Genomic DNA, 20,087 nt, shown 5'->3' with positions numbered 1-20,087 from the left:
GCAGAATGGACCCACTCAGATGGTTTTATATATTCTAAATATATTATTACATTATTTGTATTGATGCATTTATGTAAGCAGTTTAATTTTGTAAAGATGGGACTAATTTTATCTACTTAATATACTGTTATGAGGTTTAATTAAAAAAAATCAAATCACTTTAAACTGATCATGTTTTTGATGTTAAATCTCGACCTGAAAAGTAACTAAAGCTGATGTCAGCTAAATGTAGTGAAGTAGAAGTATAAAGTTACATGAAATGGAAATACTCAAGTAAAGTACAAGAACCTCAAAAGTGTACTTAAGTGCAGTACTTGAGTAGATGTACTTAGTTTCTTTCCACCACTGTATAGGACATAGAGTAATTAGTAACTATAATAAACAACCCGGTCGTACACTACTGGTCAAAAGTTTTAGAACACGCCAACTTTTCCAGAATTTAATTGAAAATGATGCAGTTTAATGTCTCAGTGTACTCTGAAATTAATGCACATTTGCAACATTTAAAATTCTTTATTGAGCATGATAGTGTTTTGAAAGTAAAAAAAAGATTCAAAATCACATTTTTTTTGGACTAAAGGACTAAAAAAAGACACAAAATGACCAAAAAAAGACACCAAAAGACACAAAATGACCAAAAAAAGACACAAAATGACTCACAAAGACATGAAAAGAATTCAAAAATGGACAAAATAGCCCAAGACTCCATAGAGTTAAGTTGTTAACCCATTTCTTGTTCCCTGAAAAAGGCCTACTTGTATAATTCTGAAATGTACATTATTTTCCAGTTTTGGTTAAGCTTACCTTTTTTTATTTACCTCTGGCAGTTCACCACTTACCTTTGGACCCTTTCAAGCTGTTCATTTGACTTGAACTGCTTGAATTTCAATAAAAAACTGGAAAAATTGGGGTGTTCTAAAACTTTTGACCGGTAGTGTAAGTAGCACTTAAAGATTTTTATGTCTTTTTTTTAGGGAAAAGGTTCCTATAAGAAGGTTAATGTTACTATCCAAAGACTGCCAGCAGTGATTGAGGAGAGTGGCTGTTGCTAGGCAACGGAATGCTGCCCCGCCCACAGCCTGCACAGTGCCAGCTGCTCTGCAGACACTCACACTGCTGCTACAAGCTTAATACTGAACTTAGGGACGGTTTCTGAAGCTGTCACTAATAAGTTGTATTTTTTTTGTAGTTGAGGCAGTGACGGGGGTCACAGCATGTCCTGGTCGTAGAGAAAACATGTCCGACGACGAAAGTGTTCCTTGTTTCCTGGAGGACGTCCGAGTAAAGTTTGTGGAGGGGAAAGTTAGAGAGCTGCTGCAGCTGCAGCGCCAGACATGGGACCAGAGAGCTGCTAACCAGGAGGTTCAGACTCTCCTCAAAGACTTCTTAGAAAAGGAGTCTGTTATATTTTTTTCCTCATCAAAAAACACCTGTCTTGTTGCTTCTAATGAGGTATGGATGTTTCAGAATGTCCACTAAGGTTAATGCTAAGCTAGCAGCCAGCCAGCTGGACTTGTTTACACATGACTAGTTAGCTAGCTAACGTTAAGTTTAGGACACTTAAAATGTTGAAATTGTTCGTTTTGGCGTGACAGATTTGTTTTAACTGCTTCAATGTGTCAAATCTTTCCTGCCACATGCCATCACACTGTACAATAACAAATAATAATCTGGTTCATTACATACTGTCTATGCACTTTATGTGTTTTTTATGCACACTGTTCATTGCACCTTATTTGTTTCATAGCACCAACATTTTTATACTGTATATTCATATTTATTCTGCACTGGAATTCTATTCTACTCCTTAATACATACTCCTTCTTTAGACACTTTATATTTTATTGTATGTTTATTGTATTTTTTATATTTTATTGCTTGAAGTATGCCTAGGTTGTTCTTTTTATTTAATTGTCATTGTCTCTGTGTGTAATGCTGCTGCTACACTGTAATTTCCCAGCTTGGGATAAATAAAGTATATCTATCTATCTATCTGTCTATCTATCTATCTATCTATCTATCTATCTATCTATCTATATCCATTTATAGTAAAACATTTTGATATTGTTTCTAATGCAGGCCCCACCTATTGCTCAAAACAAACACATCTATATTCTCAAGAAGAGAAATGTTCCCGTAAACACTGAAAACTACAAGTAAGTTCTGCTGTTTGGCCTCCTGAGTCCATCACCACTGCTGCAGCTGTCAAGCACAGTAGAACAGGTGATTGTTATACTTTTCATCATGCACCATAAACAAGCATTTTGTTGTATGTGCTGTCATTTGTTGTTATGAATGTGAACGTGTCCCAAAAACAAGAACTAAGCGGGGTGAGGCATCTTTCAGTTATTCTGCTCCTCACCTGTGGAACAAACTACCTGTAGATGTGAGGTCAGCTCCTTTAAATCAGGACTAAAAACACTATAGTTTACTGCAGCGTATCTTAACTTTAACACTTATCTGCTCTACTCTACTGCCCTTACTTTTTAACTACACAATGTTTGACTTGTGCTTTTTATTATTTTATCTCTTTTATCCTGCTGTATCTTCCCTGTTTTAATTGACTGTTTTTACTGTTTTCAATTGTGTCTTGCTGTTTTTAATGTGTATGTAAAGCACTTTGAATTACCTTGTGTTGAATTGTGCTACACAAATAAACTTGCCTTGCCTTGAATATGCCTAGCTTGCCTTTATCACTTCTGGGTGAATTAATTCTGTGTCTCTTCACTAGATATGTGTTCCACTGCTGTCCAACAACCAGAACCACCAGATGTGGCCAAATCTGATGTCTGAGGACATCATTCGCCATGTTGAGAACATGTGCAGTAAGACAACAGTAGTCCGGGGACAGGTGTTAGGGAAAAGTGTTCTCCCTGTCCCAACTGCAACAGATTGGATGGAAAATTCATACTGCAGCTTCAAAATGTAAGAAAACACACATTTTGCTTTCATTTCTGAATTGTATATTGTACTGTAAGTATTAACAAACACTGTCAACACAAATTTACCATTCAGGTACAATAACTATGACAGGGCACTAGCCCATGCCATAGAGACCCAGGTCATAAACTGGACCAATCTGATCCAGAAAATTTTAAAGGAGGATTCCTCAGACCTCCTTATGACAGGCTGTAATCCAGACCCCAGTGCAGAGCTGAAGTTTTGGGCTTCCAGGAAGAACAATATACAGAACATTTATCATCAGGTAAGCTTCCTTTTCCTTCCGATCTTCACTAATACAATTATTAACTTTATATACACTACCGGTCAAAAGTTTTAGAACACACCAACTTTTCCAGAATTTAATTGAAAATGATGCAGTTTAATGTCTCAGTGTACTCTGAAATTAATGCACATTTGCAACATTTAAAATTCTTTATTGAGCATGATAGTGTTTTGAAAGTAAAAAAAAGATTCAAAATCACATTTTATGTTGGACTAAAAGACTAAGAAAAGACACAAAATGACCAAAAAAAGACACAAAATGACCAAAAAAAGACACGAAATGACTAAAAAAGACAGAAAATGACCAAAAAAAGACACAAAATTACTTACAAAGACATGAAAATAATTAAAAAATGGACAAAATAGCCCAAGACTCCATAGAGTTAAGTTGTTAACCCATTTCTTGTTCCCTGAAAAAGGCCTACTTGTATAATTCTGAAATGTACATTATTTTTCAGTTTTGGTTAAGCTTACCTTTTTTTATTTACCTCTGGCAGTTCACCACTTACCTTTGGACCCTTTCAAGCTGTTCATTTGACTTGAACTGCTTGAATTTCAATAAAAAACTGGAAAAATTGGGGTGTTCTAAAACTTTTGACCGGTAGTATACATCTCCTGATATTCTGCTGTCTCTTGAAATGTTCCTTCCCCTCATAGCTCCAGAGTCCCGTTGTTCAGAAGATGGCAAATATGCTGGAGATGATGGATAGCAGCTATCATCCCACAATCAGCGCACTAATTGGAAATGTATTTGATGGTAAGATTAGCCGGCTCCTTTTCATAGCCCAAAAAAAAAATACTGCAGTGTGCACCTTGTCAAACGTCTGAAGCACAGCATAATGTTATTACCAAAGTTATTACTCTGATTATGTTGTTTTAATTTCAAACTAATTATAAAAGCCCTTCAAGAAGCCCAGGACATTGACCTCCATCTACAGCCACTACACACACAGCTGACTCAGCTGGAAAAGGAAACGTTTCCTCACATGGAAACATTCGTCCCTGCTCTGTTCCATACGCTCTTCCTCATCTGGACCAACTGCCGATCTTACCAACGACCAGCACGCATCGTGGTGTTACTGCAGGAGCTGTGCAATCTGTTCATTCAGCAGGTAGGAAACACCTGTAGTGATGGATAACATCATGTGACACATACATGTGGGATATCTGCACACAGGTAATTTAATTTTGTCAGTCATTCTTCAGCATTACTTTGACCTCAACTATTGGCTATAAACTAGAGGTGTGCCATATCGTATCGTTCACGATAATATCGGTATATTTCTTTTATGGTTAAAAAAATGCATATCATGATATTGGCAACATTCCTACTTCTTGATGTAGTGGCGTAAGGCTAACGTTAGCTAACAATTAAAGTTGTTTTAATCACAAAAAGCTACTTACTCTCTGTTGCTAAACACATGCAGCTTTCAAAATAAGAGCACAGTGTGTTAACAGAATCCATCACAGAACTTACAAGAAGACTGTCAAAATAAGATGCCTTAAATAAAACATACAAGAACCTTTATTCTCCTTTACAAAATGTCATTAAAATATGCCCCCGGAACCCCTAAATGTTTATTTTTATTATTGCTCAAGAGTAATTTTTTTGTATTTGGCAACTGTTGAGATTTGCACTTCACACTACATTTAAGATTTTTATTTATTTACACAGACTAAAAATAAAAATCATATTTTCTGTATCTTTTTAAGTATTTCGTAATATCGTCAAGAATATCGTTATCGCAAAAATAGCCTGAAATATCGTGATATTCTATCGCCCAGCCCTACAATAAGCCAATTCACAGATCTACATTTTTTCTTCTTCAGGCTTCTGCATACCTCTCTGCTGATCTGCTACTCAGGGAAGATCCAGAGGAAAGTCTAGAGATGGTGAAGAGGATGATACAAGTCTTTAGATGTTTCAGAGACAGCTACCAGACCCAGAGGGAGAGGTTGGCCAACCATGTGAAACATGCTCCCTGGGATTTCCCATCTGCCATGATTTTTGCACGTTTCAACCAGTTCTTTAATCGTATGCTACAGCTGGAGGTGAGATCAGAGTTTTGTCCCTGTGAGGTTTCATTTTTATGTGGTTTTGTTTTCTTATTACAAATCTTATGTTTGCAGGACTTGTTTGAAATGATGCTGGACTTTCAGAGGATGGAAAAACTGGAATTTGGTGGAATTAATGGCAAACTGTACAGTGAGCATGCTGCTCAGATGTACAGAGAGTTCAGTCACCAGTGCCAAGCGCTGAAGCACAGTGACAGCAGCCCACTGGACTTCAACTCGCAGGTGAAATCATTTTTATTGCCATGTATCTTGCTAATTTAGATTTCCGCGAACAGCTATTGCATATACGCAGTCATCCATAAAGTTGGAATAAAATATGTTTCACGTCTTTCCATGAAATGATTGTGACAATGTGATTTATTCTTGACAGATAAAGTTTATATCTTCTCAAAACTTTAATAATCAACGTCTTCCAAACGCATCACAATGAAAATAAAACCACAATTAACATGATAGATTGTGTCTGAAAACAAAATTAGTACAACTTAATGGGCAACCATGTGTTCATAATGCACAATTTTACACTGGTGTCTAAATACTGTTGAACTACTAACTTTGTCTTCAGGATTTTGAAAATGAGTATAAGGATTTGAAAGTGAGGATCGTGGACATTGAATGCCGCCTTGCCAGCCTTTTCTGCTTGGCCTTTAAGGATTGCTCCGGACTGGAATCAGCATTTAAAGTAAGCAATCAATCAAATCAAATCAAAATTACCAGAGGGGAAATTCAGTTAATCTGGTAACTCTGGAAGAAAGAGAAAGGATCTTTCTAACTAAGCAAGACTGGATAATATGACCATGATGATAACATTATTAATAAAGTGAATACTGAGTATCTTTGTGTTTTGTCCTAGCTGCTGACTGTTGTTGGACCCTTTCTGGAGAGGAGACAGATCAGGCAGATCTTCAGTCCCAACATGGTTCTCCTGCAGCAGCAGTTCAGAGAAGAGTTGGAGAGATGTAAATGTCTGTTTACTTCCCAGCTCAATCAGGTACTGGTAGCAAATTAGAATAATATCAATATTCAAAGCACATTAGGTATTATCCATGCTACAACTTTGTTCCATTCTTTCTTTGTTTTCTGAAGGAGAGTGGTCTGACCAAGAACATCGCTCACACATCTGGAGCTATGAAGTGGGCAAAAATGCTCCGAGAACGCATTCAAACACCGTGGGAAAAAATCAGAATACTGCTGGACATGTCAGTGAATACACAATATTATTTACAGTGAATAAAGAAGTTATAATGAATAGCTAGTCAGACAGATTTAAAGATAGAGAGGTGGATTGATTGAAGACTTTATTACAGACACAGACGAGAGTTAGCATTTGTCACAATATTCTGCAACATTTCCAGGCCTGCAGGAGGTGAAGAGATGGCCAAGGAGCATCAGATGTACATGGAGATGTTGAACCTCCTGGACCGATATGAGGAGGACATATACTCTGATTGGTGTAATGGTTTGGAACAGACCTGCTTGATCAACCTGAACCAGCCCCTCATCTCCAGAAATACCTCATCTGACCTGATCTCACTCAACTTTAATCCAAAGGTAATTGATTTAATGTCCAAACAAACTTCTCCGATGCTAAATAATCATCCTAGATGATGTAATATTTGTCTCTTTTTGTTAAATTGCTCCCCTTACACTGCTGGTATCCTTCACAATTAAAACCTCTTAAACCTCTTGTAGTATTCTTTAGTTTTATTAGGTAAGGCCAAAGCACAATATTTTTCTAATGGTGCAAAACCCAGATGCAGGTGGCCAATTTATTAATTTCAGCTATTTGTTCAAGCAGCATCACTCGCTGTTCTGACAGAGGGAATAGTTATTTATCTTAGTTATTTAATTTGAGTTATTATATTCTCAAAGGGTTTCTGTTAGTTAATACAAAACATTTTAACACCCTCCCACTGTGCCAATGTTCAGGAGTTAATTTCCTTTTATTCCTCAGCTGACTGAAGTGTTGAAAGATGTGAAGTATATTCAGACTCTCAGTAAGATCAAGATACCTGCAGCTGCAATGGCAGTTTATGAGAAGCGTGACATGTTCACAAAGGTAAGAAACCAAAATGTCTTAAAGGGCTCCATGCACTCATTTACACCAGCAATGTGCTTTTCCTCTTATCCTTCACTTCTCCTTTCTTCACACTTGTTTTCTCCAGTATGTGAGCAGTCTTCAGCTGTTGGTACAATGGTACAACAAGCTAAAGCAGACAGTGCTGGAGGTGGAGCTTCCTCTCATCAAGGCTGAGCTGGAGTCTATAGACCTGCAGCTGAAAAGAGCAGAATCTGACTTGACATGGCAAGATCCAGACTGCTGGACCTTCATCAGCACCGCCAAAGACCTGGTCCAGGACCTCGTATGTCGAGTCAGTAGAGCCAAGGAAAACTGTGAAACCATCCAGTCTATAATGAAGGGATGGAGCAAACAGGCCATGTTTTGCAGGAAGGACAACAAGAAAGGTTCACTGATCCAGCTGGAAGACAGAGCAGACCGCGTCAACAGGAAGTTCAGCTCCATGAAGAAGGATGGAGACTCAATAAACACACTGCTGCAGGTGCGTATGGATGGATGTGTCCATTTATTCAGTCTTTTCCATTACAGATTTTTCATGAATACTTGTGTTGATCTTGCTGTACCATAAGTGAACATCAAAAAACATGTTAAGCATGTCGAGATATTTATCTCCATCATATTAAATCACATTTAAAGGAAAGTTTCTTCAACTAGCTCAACTCAACTTTATTTATATGTGGTTACAACAATGCTTTAAATTATTATAATAATGATTCATATCACATATTTACACATTTTAGAAGTTGTACTTGTTTGGTTTCATTATAACATAAGGAAGAGATGATAAGATAAATCTAAATCTAACCTTGATGTGCCCTTTACTATCAACAGTTATCTGAAGCTGTTTCTGACCTTCTAATCCACTGAGTTGACTGAAAAAGTACTTCCAGTACTTTGAAAGCCATATAAATAAATATTCTCTAGTTTTTCTGACATACATAACACTCACATTAGCTGTATCAACCTGTGCTTTGGCTAAAAAAAGTGATACAAGTACCAAGCTAAAACACTGACAGTTCGTGTGCTCACCATCTCTCTCGTCTCTAACATCCTTCAGGAGAATATGATCCTTTTCCACACTGAAGCTGCGTCAGAAGCATGGCAGGCCTACCTGGAGTACGTGGATGAGATGGTGGTGGAGGGGCTCTTCAGCCACATCAACCACTCTCTCCAGTTCTTTGTGGACAACATGGAGACATGGCCCAACCAGAATCCTCTGTTTGAGGCTCAGTTGATGCTGAGTAGCTCAGGAATGGTTTTCCTGCCCTCGCTGGAGCAAGAAGCAGGAGACGGCCTCTATGAGCTGGTAGAAGGTCTGCTCGGAGACATATTCAAGACTTCGGTGAATATCAACAGAGTGGCTGCTTATCTTGGCATGGAGAGCTACCAGGTACTCTGCTGTTGATTTGTATGTTGAAAAAAAACAAAAGGCTACTCTCCTACTCTTTCTAAGCTCATTATAATGCATCATTCTAAAACATAGTCATGTTATATGTCATGTAATATAACTCTTACAGGATGTAATGGATGAGATGCTAGATTTGTTGGACCTGAGACAAGAAATAATGGAGCGAGTGGTAAATGTCCTCAACAAGGCGATAAATTACCAGAGGAAGTTTGACTGCTACACCCATCTCTGGCAAGAGGACAGGGCTGAGTGTCTCAGCCAGTTCCTCCTGTACGGACGTGTCCTCACGTCTGAAGAGATGGAGGCTCATGGAGCAGATACTCTCCCTGAGAGCCCGCCTACCATCCATAACTTTAAAGAGCAGGTAATATCCTTTTTACATGCTTTGTCACATATCCCATACACGGCAGGCTTCTTAATTCTAATATCTCTTGTGGCCTTAACTTTACAGATAGATTATTATGAGGATCTGTATGCTGAAGTTTCCAAACTTGAAGACTTTAGAGTGTTCAATGGATGGTTTCGGGTGGATATCAAGTTCTTTAAAGTGAGCCTCCTTAACACCATAAAGAAGTGGAGCTGGCTCTTTAAAGAGCACCTCTTGACATATGTCACAAACAGGTAAGTTCATTTCTGCAAGGTTATCAAATGCAGAGCAAACAGTAACCTTGGTTGTTAAACTGTGCATGTTTGCCCTCAGTCTGGATGAGCTGCAGAAGTTCGTCCGAGCCACTGTTGAAGGGCTCGGCCAGCCTGTGGCTAAAGGGAACCAGTGTGGCCTGGTGGAAGTCATGAGTCACCTGCTGGCTGTCAGGGACAGACAAGCAGCCACCGACAAGATGTTTGAGCCTTTTAGAGACACAATAAACCTGCTGGAACATTATGGAGTGACCATACCAGAGCATGTCTACTGTCAGCTGGAGGTAGGGGAGGAACGGGTTGATTGTCACCTTTAAGTACTTACTAGAATAAAATGAAAATGTTAAATCATAATTTATTCACAAATTCATTGACCATTCAACCCTTGAAAAATCTAATTTTTCTCTCAATAGGAACTTCCTGAGAAATGGAGTGCAGCAAAAAAATTGGCCTTAAAAGTGAGGCATGAGGTGGCACCCATGCAGAATGTAGAAGTGATGGTGATACGGAGACGATGCATGACATTTGAGGTGATTTTAGCTACTTTTAGCTCTTTTTTACAGTATATTGTATATGCACAATAATGAAGCAATTGTATTGTATACCTCAGTGTGAAAACAACGTGGTACTTCTTTTTTTCCAGGTGAAACAAAGCAAATTCAGAGAGATGTTCAGAGTCACAGCGCCCTTCAGTTACAATGCGGTGCATCCCTACGTCAGTCTGGAAAAAGTAGGATTTTAGACATTCCTTATTAATTAATTTTAATATTATTGTCCTGTGAACTTTGTTAACATTTAGCATGTGTGGCTGTCTAGTCTGAAAAAGCCATCCGAGCCATGGAGAAAGAGGTAGCAGAGCTACAGGAGTCCACCAACCTGTTTGACGTTACTATTCCTGACTACAGAGACATCAAGCTCTGCAGGAGAGACATCACAGTCCTCAAACAACTGTGGGACATTGTTGTATTTGTGCAGGTAAGTAGCTTAATGTAAACTGTGTACATAACTGTCACTATTCTGGAGTAAAGGGAGATCCAGCTGAAGGCCTCATCAGCTGACTACAATGCCTCAATAACTCAATAACCTGAGCAGCCTGTCATTGATTCTTTGAATACCCTGTAGCCTCTAAATGTCCCCCATTAACTACCCTAAGCCCATTGACCCCGCCGTGTGCGTCTTTATCTATACAGAGCAGTGTGGAAAACTGGACAATGACCAAATGGAGGCAGATAAACGTGGACCAGATGGATGCAGAATTGAGGAGGTTTGCCAAGGTGAGGTCACCAACAGTGCTACATCACACTCCTGCTGTCTTGCTGTCATGCACCATTGCAATTTGTAACAGATGCCTCTAATAACTAATTATGTTTACCTACCTTCTGTTTGTGTAGGACATACGGAAGCTTGACAAAGAAGCTCGTGTATGGGATGTGTATTGTGGGTTAGACCTTCATGTAAAGAACCTGTTGACGTCACTGCGGGCCGTGAATCAGCTCCAGAATCTGGCAGTACGAGAGCGCCACTGGGTGCAGCTAATTAGAACAACACAGGTGCATAACACATAGCAAAGGTCATACTATTCATCTGAATCTGAATCTGAGATTTTGCTTCAAGACAATAATTCTTTTGACATAGATGGACTTCACTGTGACGGACAGCACCACCCTGGAGGACCTCTTGGCTCTGCAGCTCCATTTGTTGGAGGACGAAGTTCGCAACATCGTGGATAAGGCAGTCAAAGAAATGGCCATAGAAAAGGTGCTTCTCCAGTTATTAGACACATCCACATCAAGAATAATTTGGCATATAATAAAAAAGTAATGACATGAAACTAGGAGACAAAGAGGCTTGTGTTTTCTGTTTTGTCATACAATTTTCCATCAAATTTGCAAAATAAAATAACAGAAAATGCCCCAAAACACCTTTGACCTTGTTGACTGGCTCACCATTACCATTGGAACTAACCCATTATACTCCCACTACTCCCTACTGGTGGCAGGTTTTGTGCGCTACAAATAAAAAAATGCGACATCTCTTTATCAGTTTCATACATAGATTGAAAGAGCAATGTCTGTATATTTGATGCTATTGAAAATAATATCATCAGGATTTATAAACATGGCGGTATACTGTAATACTGTGATAACGCCGAGCTGAGAACCAACCTCATAAACATGGTCCGTTATGTTGCTGTGTGTGTGTGTGTGTTGCTATGTAGAGATTGGTTTTCATTGGACAGCTTTAGTTACTATATTTGGTTTTGGAGTAACTCCTAGACCAATTACAGTAACTAAAGTAAGTAACTACAGTCAGACAGTTTGTGTTCAAGCATCGTCATTATCATTATGGTGTCTAATATTTTTTTTAAATTTCAGGTTGTGACAGAAATAAGTAAAATGTGGGCCTCGATGGAGCTTTCATATGAAGATCATTACCAGACCTCTGTGCCTTTACTTAAATGTGACGAGGAACTTATTGAAACTCTTGAGGATCATCAGGTAAATATCTAAGCTGCTGATATTAACACCAGATTTTATTTGTGACCTTATAGCACAATGGCTGTAAAGCACAAGAAGAAGTTCTCAAGAGGAGTTGTATGTGAGGAGCACTGCTAGTTAAATGTTGAATAGAGATGAGAGTGCAGCAAGGGGCCGCCCCGTCTGACTGTCTAACAGCCCAGCTGAGAGTGGAGAGGTCCCTATTGAGTCTTTAGATTTATAGCTGCTGCAGGACACAGGGCATTGTTGCACAGCGCCGCTCTTTGTACATGTCACCAGATGTATGGGGGGTTATAGCCGGCAATTAGAAGTCTTGCCACTTTACTGCCTAGATCTTTGTGTAAACAGACTGTTTCCCTCCCCCATTTTTTTATGGCATGGAATGCTGATGAGGTTGAATATGCATTGAAATTAAACAGACATATGTTATGAGGTTAAAGGGAGAGTTCAGATTTTTTGAAGCAGGGTCTTCTAAAGGTCCTTATCCATAGTCATTCTATTACCTGCTCTGAATGGGGGTCGGCTCGTCCTTAGTCTGGAGAATCAGACAGGAGGTCTTCTATGGAAGTTAAGCAATGTACTGCTGTGGACAGGGGCGGCTGCACAACATCTTTTTTTAGCCACATAAAAAAGGCACCATCTAAAAAAAATCAAGATGAAGCTGTTATCTACACTACCGGTCAAAAGTTTTAGAACACCCCAATTTTTCCATTTTTTATTGAAATTCAAGCAGTTCAAGTCAAATGAACAGCTTGAAAGGGTCCAAAGGTAAGTGGTGAACTGCCAGAGGTAAATAAAAAAAGGTAAGCTTAACCAAAACTGGAAAATAATGTACATTTCAGAATTATACAAGTAGGCCTTTTTCAGGGAACAAGAAGTGGGTTAACAACTTAACTCTCTGGAGTCTTGGGCTATTTTGTCCATTTTTGAATTCTTTTCATGTCTTCGTAAGTCATTTTGTGTCTTTTTTTAGTCATTTTGTGTCTTTTTTTAGTCATTTTGTGTCTTTTTTTAGTCCTTTAGTTCAACATAAAATGTGATTTTGAATCTTTTTTTTATTTTCAAAACACTATCATGCTCAATAAAGAATTTTAAATGTTGCAAATGTGCATTAATTTCAGAGTACACTGAGACATTAAACTGCATCATTTTCAATTAAATTCTGGAAAAGTTGGTGTGTTCTAAATCTTTTGACCAGTAGTGTATGTTATCTTGAAAGCCACCAGACTCCTTTTGATAAAAACAGTAATTTGGAGTTGCTGGTGTACCACTTCATCTATCGGTCAGTTAGTTTGTATTGTTGTGTAACTTGAGGGTTCCATAGCACTAAAAATAAACCCCTTATACAACCCCACTTCAAAAAATCTACTTTCCTTTTCCAGTTATTCAGTTATTATTATTTATCTTGCCGCAGATTGAATGGTAGTTTGATATATTTGAGTTTGACATTGGACCAAAGCTTTCTCAATAGGCTAGTAAACTCATGTGTCCATGTCTTCGTCCTCCAGGTTCAGCTCCAGGGCGTCTTCCAGAGCAAGCATGTACATCACTTCCTGTCCCAGGTAGTGGATCTACAGAAGCAGCTGACTGTGGCTGACTCTGTGCTGATGGTCTGGATGGAGGTCCAGAGGACCTGGTCCTACCTGGAGAGCATCTTCAAGAGCTGTGAGGACATCTGCCAACAGCTGCCTGCAGACACACACAGGTTTCAAGCTATCGATGCTGAATTTCAGGTCTGCACGTCTTTTATTACGAATATATGAATATTCAGTCGTAGTCATGAATATTAAATTGTTCCCATTATTTTAACATGGCAGTATTAATTCTTTCAGGACTTAATGTTGGACAGTGCTAAGACTAAAAATGTCATTGAGGCCACCAACAAACCTCATCTTTTTGAGAAGTTAGAGGATCTACAAAGAAGGTTGATTTTTTAAATATTATTACACTTTCATTACACTGCTAAAAGTTTAATGTGTAGTGCTCACTATTTCCATACTCTATTTTATTATTTTAATAGGCTTGCATTGTGTGAAAAAGCTCTTGCTGAATATCTGGAAACAAAGAGACTTGCTTTTCCACGATTCTACTTTATTTCCTCTGCTGACTTGTTGGACATCCTCTCTAAAGGGAGCCGCCCCAGAGAGGTACATTAATGCAGCATTTCCATTCATATTGTCTAATGTCACTATTTAACTACTGAGTGTCATGAAAAAATTGACTCCGTGTCTTTTGCAGGTAGCTGTCCACCTCTCAAAATTATTTGACAACATGTCGGATCTTGAGTTTGCCAAGAATGAGCAGTTGGATAATCCTAAAGTTGCAGTGGGCATGTACAGCAAAGAGAGGGAATATGTCCCATTCCAGACCGAATGCTGCTGCTACGGACCGGTAAGATAGCATTTAGTATCAAATAACCTTAATGAGCTATCACAATTCATAAGATACACTACTGGTCAAAAGTTTTAGAACACACCAACTTTTCCAGAATTTAATTGAAAATGATGCAGTTTAATGTCTCAGTGTACTCTGAAATTAATGCACATTTGCAACATTTAAAATTCTTTATTGAGCATGATAGTGTTTTGAAAGTAAAAAAAAGATTCAAAATCACATTTTAATGTTGGACTAAAGGACTAAAAAAAGACACAAAATGACCAAAAAAAGACACAAAATGACTAAAAAAAGACACAAAATGACCAAAAAAAGACACAAAATGACTAAAAAAAGACACAAAATGACTTACAAAGACATGAAAAGAATAAAAAAATGGACAAAATAGCCCAAGACTCCATAGAGTTAAGTTATTAACCCATTTCTTGTTCCCTGAAAAAGGCCTACTTGTATAATTCTGAAATGTACATTATTTTCCAGTTTTGGTTAAGCTTACCTTTTTTTATTTACCTCTGGCAGTTCACCACTTACCTTTGGACCCTTTCAAGCTGTTCATTTGACTTGAACTGCTTGAATTTCAATAAAAAACTGGAAAAATTGGGGTGTTCTAAAACTTTTGACCGGTAGTGTAACTAATGGTAAAATAATTGACATCAGGTGGAGACATGGCTTACTCACCTGGAGGAGTGTATGAAGGAAAGTGTGCGGGGCCACCTGTCCGAGGCGGTGTGTGTTTATGAGGACCGGTCCAGAGAGACGTGGATCCTAGACTTCCCTGCCCAGGTGGCTCTTACTGGATCTCAGATCTGGTGGAGTAACGACATGGAGCTGGTGTTCAAAAGACTGGAGGAAGGATTTGAGTCTGCACTGAAAGATTACAACAAGAAACAGGTATATTTACACACTCACATTAAAAGATTTCAGTTAAATGATGCTAAGCTCCAAAATAACAAGTTTTAAAAATGTTAATACAATTTAATTAACCCATAAGAACCCAGACCTATTTATTCTTAAAGGAAAATTATGGGGGATATACCACAGACCCAGTGGACCACATAGAACACATTTCTAATGTTTTTTAAAAAATTCTACCCCTAAATGTCAAAGATCTGTGATATGACATATATGTTACATTGGGCGTTTATAGAACTTATGTTTATGATATTTCTTATTTTAAAAGAAATAAACTAGACACCTTTTCTGCTTACAGAAACACAAATTTGCCTTTTTCTTTGCATCGCCACAACATTTATCAAAATTGTGACAGGATAGGATTATTTTTTGTTCATATTTGGTCAAATGTACTTAGATTAGAATTAGAATTGTTAAATTGGTTTAAACTTAGCAGAGTAACAAAAAATAAGCTTTTTGAAATTAGCTCTTTTTTTTACATTTCTGTTTCCAGTCACACATTTTGGAGAAGTCTTGCTGAGGGACTTAATGAGTTAAGGTGAAGCATAAAGCTGAATATGGGATATTCTAGAACATTTCAAGTGTTTGTTACATCATTGTTCATTGGTTCTTATGGGTTAAGTCTGATCTTATTTATACACACATATATACAGGTTTATCAGTGTCAGTGTCTAAATGATAATGCTAAAGGTTATAATAGATTATAATGATTTGTGATTTGTGGTAACTGCTAAAGATGATGGACACATTTCCATAATGCCGTCATAATCACATCAGCCAGTGACCTGAACTTGGTGTGTGTGGCCTTGGGCTACGCTCACAGTTGTATTATCACTCTTGTCATTTTCATCAGCACTATTTAAGGTTAGCATGTCCTTGGTTGCTGTTTGAATAATCTCTCTCTGCCTTCAACGCACTGATTGGATCTGCTGTCGTACAGGATCGTGACAAATGCAAGACATCGAGTGATGTTTTTGTCAAAACAAGGCTTTGCTTCCATCAATAATTTTTAATTAATTTGAATACTTAATACAAGTAAAAACATCAAATTTGCATTTTTATCTTAATTTCCTCAGCATTACCATGAATCTGTTTTTCCCCGCTCCTCCAGATTTCTCAGCTCAACCTGTTGATTGGCATGCTGCTGGGAGATCTGAACCCAGGCGACAGACAGAAGATCATGACTGTCTGCACCATTGACGTCCATGCTAGAGACATTGTAGCCAGTCTCATTGCCCAGAAGGTAATATTAATCGCATCAGGGTCTCCGTTAAGTCTGAGTGAGCTAACTTTGGCATTATACCCTTGCATTTTTCATCTCAACTACAGGCTTAAACTAAAATTAGACAATATTAAGGCTCCGTTTACACGAGGACGGTCTGAACAGAAGACGCAAAAGTGGCGTCGCGTCTTCACTTTTTATTCCTCGTTTAGACGAGAGTTTTCAGGAGGAAATCTGCTGCATACGGTGACGCAAAAGTGTGTGAAATGTGATTGTATGCAGCCAGGCGGCATCACTTAAAGCCATAAGAGCATCTTTGGGCATGCAGAAGTTTTCACGCCACACATTTTCATCAGCTACTCCTTCCACAAAGTTCTCCACCATCACTAGATCTCCCAGGTCTCCTCCAAAGCCCTCTGGCTGGTTTTTGGCCATTTTGTGCCTTTTTGGTCAATTTGTCTTTCTTTCTTTTTTTGTCATTTTGTCATCAATTTTTGTCTTTTTTGGCCATTTTGCACCTTTTTGGGTAATTTTGTGAGTTTTTGTGGTCAATTTGTGTCTTTTTTTTGTCAGTTTGTGGTAAATTTTTGTCTTTCTTTCGGCCATTTTGCATCTTTTTTGGTCAATTTGTATCTTTTTTTGTCAGTTTGTGTGTTTTTGTGGTCAATTTGTGTCTTTTTTTGGTTATTTTGCATCTTTTTTGGTCAATTTGTGTCTTTTTTTGGACATTTTGTGGTCACTTTTTTGTCATTTTTATGTCTTTTGGTTATTTTGTCTCTTTTTTTTGGTTATTTTGCATCTTTTTTGGTCAATTTGTGTCTTTTTTTGTCATTTTTTTTGTCCATTACTCCTCCTTCCACATAGTTCTCCTCCATCACTAGATCTCCCAGGTCTCGTTCACAGCCGTCTGGCTCCTCCCACCAATCGCTGCATCCAGAATGTGATGGAGGTAATTCCAGATTCTTCTCTGTTCACTAATACTATCTGTACATATCCTGGACATTTGGTGGAAAGACTCCTGTAAGTTTATTAGAGCTGCCAGAGCAGCTTGAAGGTCCCACCATGGAAATAATCCCACGTTTCTTTATTTCCTGTCCTGGAGCATGTATGTGACGTAAACACATACGTGACGTGAGCAGATCAGATCAGAGTTTTGTGTCTTGTCAGTGTAGACGACACGCTACGGAGGAGAGGATTACACTTTTACACTTTGGAGGGTGGTTTCAGATTTTTGCGTTTTAAGCCCCCAAAACGCCGTCACCGTCTAAACGAAAGGCACTTCACATAAAATATTTTGTCGTTTTTACCCGCGAGCGTCCTCGTGTAAACGGGGCCTTAAACTAGTTATGATCGTCGCTGGTATCTCATGTGACATACAATCTTTCTGAAAGCAGCCATGTGTTCACAGGTCTCCAGCTCACAGGCCTTCCAGTGGCTTTCCCAGCTCCGCCACTGCTGGTACGAGCAGCAGCATCACTGCTACGTGAACATCTGTGATGCTCAGTTCCTTTACTCATATGAGTATCTTGGAAATACACCACGACTCGTCATCACTCCCCTCACAGACCGGTAACTCTGCTGCTTATCAGTTTTCAGCCCATGTATATAGCATTTCAATACTGTGGTTACATTCAGAAGTTCTAAACAGCATATTTGTGGAGGCAACATCAGACTGAAGATACAAATGAGTGTTGAAGCATTTGGCTTCATAAGAGCTTCAGATAAGGTGCACAGAGTCAGAAACTTCTTTTAAATCTCTTCTTAAAACCCACTTTTATAGTCTTTCTTTTATGTAATGCTTTCTAATTTACTACTCCTTTTTACTTCTTCACTTTTTCCTTTTTTACTCCTTTTACATTTTATTTTCTGTGTATCTGAGAATGTCTTGTGATGGTTCCTGCTCTGTCTCTTATTGTTTTTCTTTTAATGAAGACCTATCTCTTCCAACAATACCTCGGTTAAGTCATGGTCACCTATCATATATATTTAAAAAATAAATAAATGTACTTACTTGATTCCTGTGGTCTATGTCTAGTACCATCAGGTTGAATGCACTTATTGTAAGTCGCTTTGGACAAAAGCGTCTGCTAAATGACATGTAATGTAATGTAATATAATGTAATTTGTGTCTCTATGTTCTTCTGCCATGGACGTGTTTGCTGTAGGTGCTACATCACCTTAACTCAGTCGCTCCACCTGACCATGAGTGGAGCCCCAGCTGGTCCTGCTGGGACAGGCAAGACCGAGACCACTAAGGATCTGGGCAGAGCCTTGGGGGTCATGGTCTACATCTTCAACTGCTCTGAACAGATGGACTACAAGGTAAATAATCCATTCAGTTGAGAATTCTTAATTATGCTTTTCTTATTCTGTTGGAGCTATTTAGTTCTTGTTAGTATTTAGTTGTCTGTTTAGTTTATTATTAACAATGAGTATTGTTTGATTATTTTAGACGTTTGTTTATTTTGATAATATTTTGTTTTGCTAGTTAATTGTTTAGTTTAATCATCATTATTGTTTAGCATATTTAGTTTACATATTATATTTTGTGTTTTATGGAATTTGGGTTGGCACCATGGGCGCCTGATGTTAGATAGGTAGGTAGGTAGGCAGAGGACCAGCATGCACCTGGGTGGGCCGATGGTTTTTTACCAGCGCGAAGATAGGCAGCAGGAGCCATGTTTCTTTGTTCTTTTGTTTGCTTGCTCGCAATGGACAAAATAAACCTTTGGATCTAACAATCATGCATGGACACCACCTTCTTTGCCTGCGTACACCACGCGCTCATGGTGCATCAGTGGCATTTTGATTAAGTTTGTTTTAAGTTTAATTTTGTTATTTTTTCGGACAAAATTGCCACTACATATTCTATTAGATGTTTTTGTAAAGATGTATGTTTAAATGTATGTTCTGTTTACATTTAGTCGATTGGAAACATCTACAAGGGTCTGGCCCAGACTGGAGCTTGGGGTTGCTTCGATGAGTTCAACCGTATCGCTGTGGACGTTCTGTCAGTTGTGGCGATGCAGGTCAAAACTATACAGGACGCCATTCGCTCCAAAAAGAAAAGGTAACCACTGAAGCTTGAAATAGATGAAGCCTTCATGCTCTAAGAGTGACAACGTGTCAATGCTCCATGCAACCTCACAGGTTCCTGTTCCTGGATAAAGACATTGTCTTAAAGCCTTCTGTGGGGATCTTCATCACCATGAACCCTGGCTATGCAGGCAGGGCAGAGCTACCTGAGAACCTCAAGGCCCTGTTCAGGTAAGAGTCATACAGTGACTTTATTTATTGGTTGCCTTTTAGTCCACATGAAGTTTATTGTCTGACTGTCTGTGTTGTTTAGACCCTGTGCCATGGTGGTGCCTGACACTGAGCTGATCTGTGAGATCATGCTGGTGGCAGAAGGTTTCCGTGGTGCGAAGCTCTTAGCCAGGAAGTTTATCACTCTGTATACTCTCTGCAAAGAACTTCTCTCAAAGCAGGTAGGACACTCACTAACACTGTTATATTTCATAATGTTGGATTATAATGAATCTTTTCAGCTATACCTCGGGAGCACAGAGATGCATGGAACTATTATTATTAGTTTATTTAAAAGGGGACAGTGCAAATTCATAAAACACATGA

General features: G+C 38.6%; 1 protein-coding gene across 1 annotated transcript in view; it reads left to right on the top strand.

Annotated features, from left to right (window-relative positions):
* Positions 1–1,236: 1,236 nt before the first annotated feature.
* The window catches only part of si:dkey-233k19.3 (dynein axonemal heavy chain 11), a 64,107-nt gene continuing 45,256 nt past the window's right edge, over positions 1,237–20,087 (top strand). The window contains 36 exon segments of the mRNA XM_059339281.1: positions 1,237–1,452; positions 2,080–2,223; positions 2,732–2,925; positions 3,016–3,205; positions 3,883–3,982; positions 4,126–4,337; positions 5,056–5,277; positions 5,356–5,523; positions 5,867–5,983; positions 6,155–6,292; positions 6,388–6,500; positions 6,657–6,852; positions 7,256–7,360; positions 7,467–7,862; positions 8,439–8,771; positions 8,899–9,153; positions 9,241–9,410; positions 9,490–9,712; positions 9,842–9,958; positions 10,072–10,158; positions 10,245–10,403; positions 10,619–10,702; positions 10,820–10,978; positions 11,064–11,186; positions 11,804–11,926; positions 13,435–13,659; positions 13,759–13,850; positions 13,947–14,073; positions 14,165–14,317; positions 14,978–15,211; positions 16,344–16,475; positions 17,863–18,023; positions 18,620–18,776; positions 19,379–19,524; positions 19,605–19,721; positions 19,804–19,942. Coding sequence (XP_059195264.1) covers positions 1,237–1,452; positions 2,080–2,223; positions 2,732–2,925; positions 3,016–3,205; positions 3,883–3,982; positions 4,126–4,337; positions 5,056–5,277; positions 5,356–5,523; positions 5,867–5,983; positions 6,155–6,292; positions 6,388–6,500; positions 6,657–6,852; positions 7,256–7,360; positions 7,467–7,862; positions 8,439–8,771; positions 8,899–9,153; positions 9,241–9,410; positions 9,490–9,712; positions 9,842–9,958; positions 10,072–10,158; positions 10,245–10,403; positions 10,619–10,702; positions 10,820–10,978; positions 11,064–11,186; positions 11,804–11,926; positions 13,435–13,659; positions 13,759–13,850; positions 13,947–14,073; positions 14,165–14,317; positions 14,978–15,211; positions 16,344–16,475; positions 17,863–18,023; positions 18,620–18,776; positions 19,379–19,524; positions 19,605–19,721; positions 19,804–19,942 — 6,027 coding nt within the window.

Source organism: Centropristis striata, chromosome 8 (genome assembly GCF_030273125.1).
Source record: "Centropristis striata isolate RG_2023a ecotype Rhode Island chromosome 8, C.striata_1.0, whole genome shotgun sequence".
In the NCBI taxonomy this organism is placed as follows: Eukaryota; Metazoa; Chordata; class Actinopteri; order Perciformes; family Serranidae; genus Centropristis; species Centropristis striata.
This window is presented reverse-complemented; position numbering and strand designations above follow the sequence as displayed.